The sequence below is a fragment of the Apodemus sylvaticus genome, chromosome 10 (assembly GCF_947179515.1).
Source record: "Apodemus sylvaticus chromosome 10, mApoSyl1.1, whole genome shotgun sequence".
Taxonomy (NCBI): Eukaryota; Metazoa; Chordata; class Mammalia; order Rodentia; family Muridae; genus Apodemus; species Apodemus sylvaticus.
The window spans coordinates 20,843,654-20,848,770 of NC_067481.1; the positions used below are offsets into that span (position 1 = coordinate 20,843,654).

Below are 5,117 nucleotides of genomic sequence, written 5' to 3' on the forward strand. Positions count from 1 at the left end.
TGAGCCATTTTATGATTTCCTTTTCTTTCCTCCCCCCACCTTTCCTTCTTTCTAGACAGGTCTCTGTCTTGGCTAGTTTTATGTCAACAACACACAATCCAGAGTCATCTGGAAGGAGGGAAGTTCAATAAAGAAAAATGTCTCCATAACATACATCTGTAGAGCATTTTCTTAATTCATGATTGACATTGACAGAGGAGGGCCCAGCCCATGTGGGTGGTGCTACCCCCGGGCTGGTGGCTCTGGGTTCTACAATAAAGCAGGAGGAGTAAGCCAGCCAGTAAGTAGCACACTCCATGGCCTCTGCACCGGCCCGGCTTCATTTCCTATCCTGATACCATTGAAGTTAAACAGTGATGTGGAAGCGTAAGCCAAATAAAGCCTTTCCTCCCCAACTTGCGTTGGCCATGGTGTTTCACCATGCAGTAGCGGCCATAATTAAGACAGTCTCACATACCCTGGGACAGCCCCCAAGCTCTTGATATAGCCAAAGATACATGCCGAACTTCTGATCTTGCGTCTACATCTGCAGTACTGGGGTTCGGATCAATCTCAGAGATCCGTGCACATTAAGTAAGAACCAGACCCGAGATACACCCCCACTCCCTCTTGTTATTTTGTTCTGAAACAAGGTGACATTATGTAGCCCAGGCTGGCCTGGAACTTGAGATCTCTCTAGTGCCGGGAGTACAGGTTGCACACCCACATCTGTAAGGAGTGACTCTTTCTTGTCTGTGACTTTGCTTGGGGAGGAGTTGTTGGCAATGTCCCGTGTATTAGAGGTTCCTGTCGCAGATACTGGGTTCGGGTGACCACTGGTATGTTGCAGGAGGCTAAGTCACTTAGGATAAGTGGCTTGATATTACTAGACAAGGCAAGTAAGTGGTTCTCTGAGGCCCAGGTCTCTAACCTCCCTGATCCACGTTGGCTTTATTATGCTGTCTGAGGATGAAAAGCAATGGAACCCCAGCCATTCTGTCTCTGTATCCTTCAAAGACAAGTTGGAGGCTGGTCCTGGTCTCAAGTGCACAGTAACAATGGTTTTGGAAGTTCCCCCTCACAGGTGTTGGCGCCCAGTTTGCAGACTTGTCTCGTGGAGACTGAGTCACGGGTCGATGATGATGGGGGGGCACTCGGTGGGGCCAGACATCGATCGATGGCTGAGACATCCTCCCCACTAATCAACAGTTAATTAAGTCTTTGATGAGGGGGTGGTGATTAATGAACAGAGAGCTTATCCTGTAATTGGGGCATGGAGTCAGAGGGAATGCCAAGATGGAAGGAGGGGGTTGGGAGGGTGGGGGAGGCTGGCTCCTGGTCCTGGGCCAGCCCTTCCACTTTCCAGGACAGATGGCTGCGGAGGCTATTTTTAGAACTCACCTGAGATGGAGAACCCAGGGCTTCTTCAGTCACCTTTTTTATGGGTTCAGTCACCTGCACTCTCCGGAAATGGATCCTTATCAGCCAGCCAGGTCCCACGGGCGGGGCGGGGGGGCCTGGGCGAGATGGTTCTTCCTGCTTCCATGGTCTGGAAGTGGTGGAGACTCCAGCAAGGCAGGAAGAAGGACCTAGAGCCGGTTTGGCAGAGTATGTCCCTATGGTTAAGCAGGTGGGTCTGCTGGGGCTCTTCCCCCCATGGGGCAGGTGGTCTGGGGTCCTTACCCCCTCAGCCAATCACAGTAGGCTGTGGCTCCAGACAGCATCCCACTCCTGCGCCCCCTCTGCCCCCCCCCCCCCCCGTGTGTAACTCCTGAGTTTCAGGGTGTCACACCTGTCCACTGTCAGCGCTGAGAAGGTTGTCCCCAGGTTTGTCTGCCCTCGGCCCGTTTGAGCTATGGTTGTACCCCAGAACTTCAGTGTTCTCACTGATGGGACACTGAATATGGTGCAGGAGTTGGTGTGTTACACGGCACAACCAAATGCTTAATAATCCTGAGTGGTTGCCCCTCTTCTGCAGGCCTTCCCTTAGGAGCCCCGGAGTCCAGAGATGGCTGTCGTGGGCTTAAACAGTGCCACGTGCCAGGTCACCTTGGTGTTACTCAGCTGCAAAAGACAACCATGTTCTGAAGGTCTCTTGGTCAGAGAAGGGGTTCTGACTTGGGAGGGCACCCATCAGGGATATGTAGCTGGCTGGTCCTGAATCTGTCTGTTCTAGGCTGAAATATACAAGCAGTTCATGAAGCTGCTTCCGTGAAGGGAACTAGCTTTTTACACACACCGCCCCCCCCCCCCCCATCTCTCTTTCAATGAAGAAAGACACACAGAATGTCTGTCCTGTGAGGCCTCATCCTCACAACATCATAACCAGGTTGGGAGGTGAGGACACCTGCTCCTATCTCTGTCCTCAGCAGAAAAAGACTCCCTTACAGGTCCAGTCAGTCCTGGGACCTTCTCCAAACAGAAGCACACAGGGTAGCTTCTTAAAAGAAGCTCTCACAGGTCGCAGAGGCTGAAGGAGCTGCATTTCCCCTTCTCCATCCCCTTCTATGAACAGGCTAAGGAAGATGCAATCGCATTCCTGGTTTTGCCCCTTTAGTCTAGATCCAAACTCTAGATTCAGTTCCTTGTGGCAGCCGTAGGGTGAAAACCGGATTCAGGCAAGGCACTCTTTTCGAAAGGACCCCCAAGTCTGAGGATGGGACTGCCCCCTCAGCTCTCCTCAGCTGAGGAGAGACAGCACGTACTGGCTGGGTGTAAAGTCAGCGATTGGCAGGGGTGGAGGGAGGGAGGAGACAAGCCCTCCCCTGCTGGGGGACTCCCCCTCCCTTTCCAAGTGGGATATAAGCCCCGCAGGGAGGCTCGGAGCAGAGGCCCCGGGGATCAGGAGCTGTCCCGCCCTCGAGCTTCTCCGGCCTTTCATCTCCTCGCTTCGGGAGCTGTAGCTGCTGTGAGTGACGCGGGCTCAGGAATGGTCTGGTGTCGTGATATTTTGTGGGGAAACCGAGGTCGGGTTGCTGGAAACTGGGACTAAGTGGGTTGGGCAGGGTCTATCTGAGGTGAGATGGAGAAGCCGGTGGGGAACTCGGGTGTCATCGCAGTTTTCTTCCCTTATCTACCTACCTCTTTGGGTATCAGCGGGAGCGGGGAGGCAGGCAGGACTTATGGCTGTCTGACAGATGGGGAAACTGAGGCTAGAGATGTGCAAGGCGGGAGAAGACTAGGTGAGTCTTGTGGTTGGGACAAACAGATCACTGAGATGTGGGCTCGACGGCAGCCGCAGCCTCCCGCCGTGGAGGATCGCGGCTCAGGACCGTCCACCCACCAATGCTCTCCTCCTAGATGGTGGCGGTGCGCAGGCCTTGGCCCGTCATGCTCGCAGTGCTGCTAGTCTTACTCGCCTGCCTGGGAGCGTTGGTGGATGCCTACCCCACCAAACCAGAGGCTCCGGGCGAAGACGCCTCCCCGGAGGAACTGAGCCGCTACTATGCCTCCCTTCGCCACTACCTCAACCTGGTCACCCGGCAGCGGTGAGCGCTAGAGAGGGCAGGAGGGTGGACCCCAGCCTCGGGGGTTGCTCCCTCTCCCCAGCTCCGCCTGGAGGCCTGACCACGCCCCTTTGTGGTCCCGCCCCCAGGTATGGGAAAAGAGACGTCCCTGCTGCTCTGTTCTCCAAACTGCTCTTTACTGATGACAACGAGAACCTCCCCTTCAGGTCTCGGTAGAAAATACCCCTCCCCCCATGCCCTGGAGTGTGGCCTGGCCCCATCACTTACAATCCTGTCCCCCATTCAATTCATTTCCTTTTCCTCCTGCAGGCCAGAAGGTTTGGACCAGTGGTGAAGACCCCCCCAAGGCCTCCTGCGAGATGTGCTAACTACACCGACTTCACTTGCATGCTCGGTTTAAGAAGAAGGGACTTCGTATCTCGGTGTCCCGAACACCCAGGCTTGAGGGCTATGTGTGTTCATTCCCTGTCCCTAAATAAAAAGCAAATTTCACACAAAATACCCGTGTGTTTCTATATCCGTCCCTTTCACTTTGGTGGAGATGCCATCAGTGGTGTGTAAGGTGGCTGCTGGAGCCCCAGGAAGGACAGGTGGCTAAGAAGACGACTCTGAGGACAATGAGAGGGCATGGGGGGGGGTCAGCATAGACACCTCATCTCAGCCAGGGGCTCCCCAGGGACCTGGGAAGGCACTCTGGGGGAAGGGAGCCTAGGAGAGCGGTGCAGTGGATTCTGAATGGGAGGAGGGTTGGGGGAGCCAGAAAGGATGTGGATGGAGAGGACTTGAAGGTCCAGGAGAGCGTCTGGGAGAAGGCTAGGCAGGCACCACACCCTGGGGAGTTGCCCTGAGCAGCCATGGAGAACAGGAAGATGGCGTCTAGGATGAGACCTTGGAGAGGCGATCTGGATGGGTGCGCTGAGTGAAGTCACTTCCCTCCATCCTTGAGCAGGAGGAGTGTGGAGGTCTCCATTTTCTCAGCAACAGTGGGGATTTCCTATATGGCTGAATGCAGGCTGGACAGCTATGACTAACTGTGCCTTTCTGCTGAAAAGGCCACGGGGACACCCTCCAATTCCTTGCTGTCCCCACAAACACCGAGGTCTAAAGTGCTATGAGTGTTTAAACTGTAGGCTAACCTGAGTCCCTGCGTATCTCTTATTGCAGGAAGCCCCTTAATTGGAATCTCCTGCTCTCTCTGGCCACCGAGCGTTCTCTCTGGCTGCTTTCCTGCCCACTATGAAATGTGTCCATCACTCTGTGTCTTGGGGAGATGCGGGACCCCCCCCCCAAAGGAGGGACGTATGTTCCCCATCCTTTGTTGAGCGGGACCTGCCCAGGGGGGAGGCAGGGGGAAGAGGGAGGAGGTACCCTGTTGACACTAAGGCTAGAGACCCACAGAAACGGTGTCATCCAGGAAGGCTGGATGGGATCACTGTGTGGGTGGGAGAGACATGCAGGACTCCTTACAGCCTGCTGGCCCTGGAGGAGAGTGGCCTCTGGTATAACACTTCCTGTATAGGGGACCATGAGGCCCCCACATCCACCCTCTGGGGCTGCCCTTCACCTTCACAGGGAAAGGAAGCGACCCCAGGGCCCAACATGTGTCAGAGACTGCGTGGATTCTGGGCTCCACAGGGCCTCTGTCATTGCTTTCTTTCTCTCCTGCCTAGA

General features: G+C 55.1%; 1 protein-coding gene across 1 annotated transcript; it reads left to right on the top strand.

The window, feature by feature from the left end:
- Positions 1-2,819: 2,819 nt before the first annotated feature.
- On the top strand, positions 2,820-3,662 carry Pyy (peptide YY). The gene is made up of 3 exons (XM_052197244.1): positions 2,820-2,887; positions 3,280-3,467; positions 3,575-3,662. The coding sequence occupies exons 2-3, from the start codon at positions 3,280-3,282 to the stop codon at positions 3,660-3,662; spliced, it is 276 nt and encodes a 91-aa protein (XP_052053204.1). The 5' UTR covers positions 2,820-2,887.
- The last annotated feature ends 1,455 nt before the right edge of the window (positions 3,663-5,117 follow it).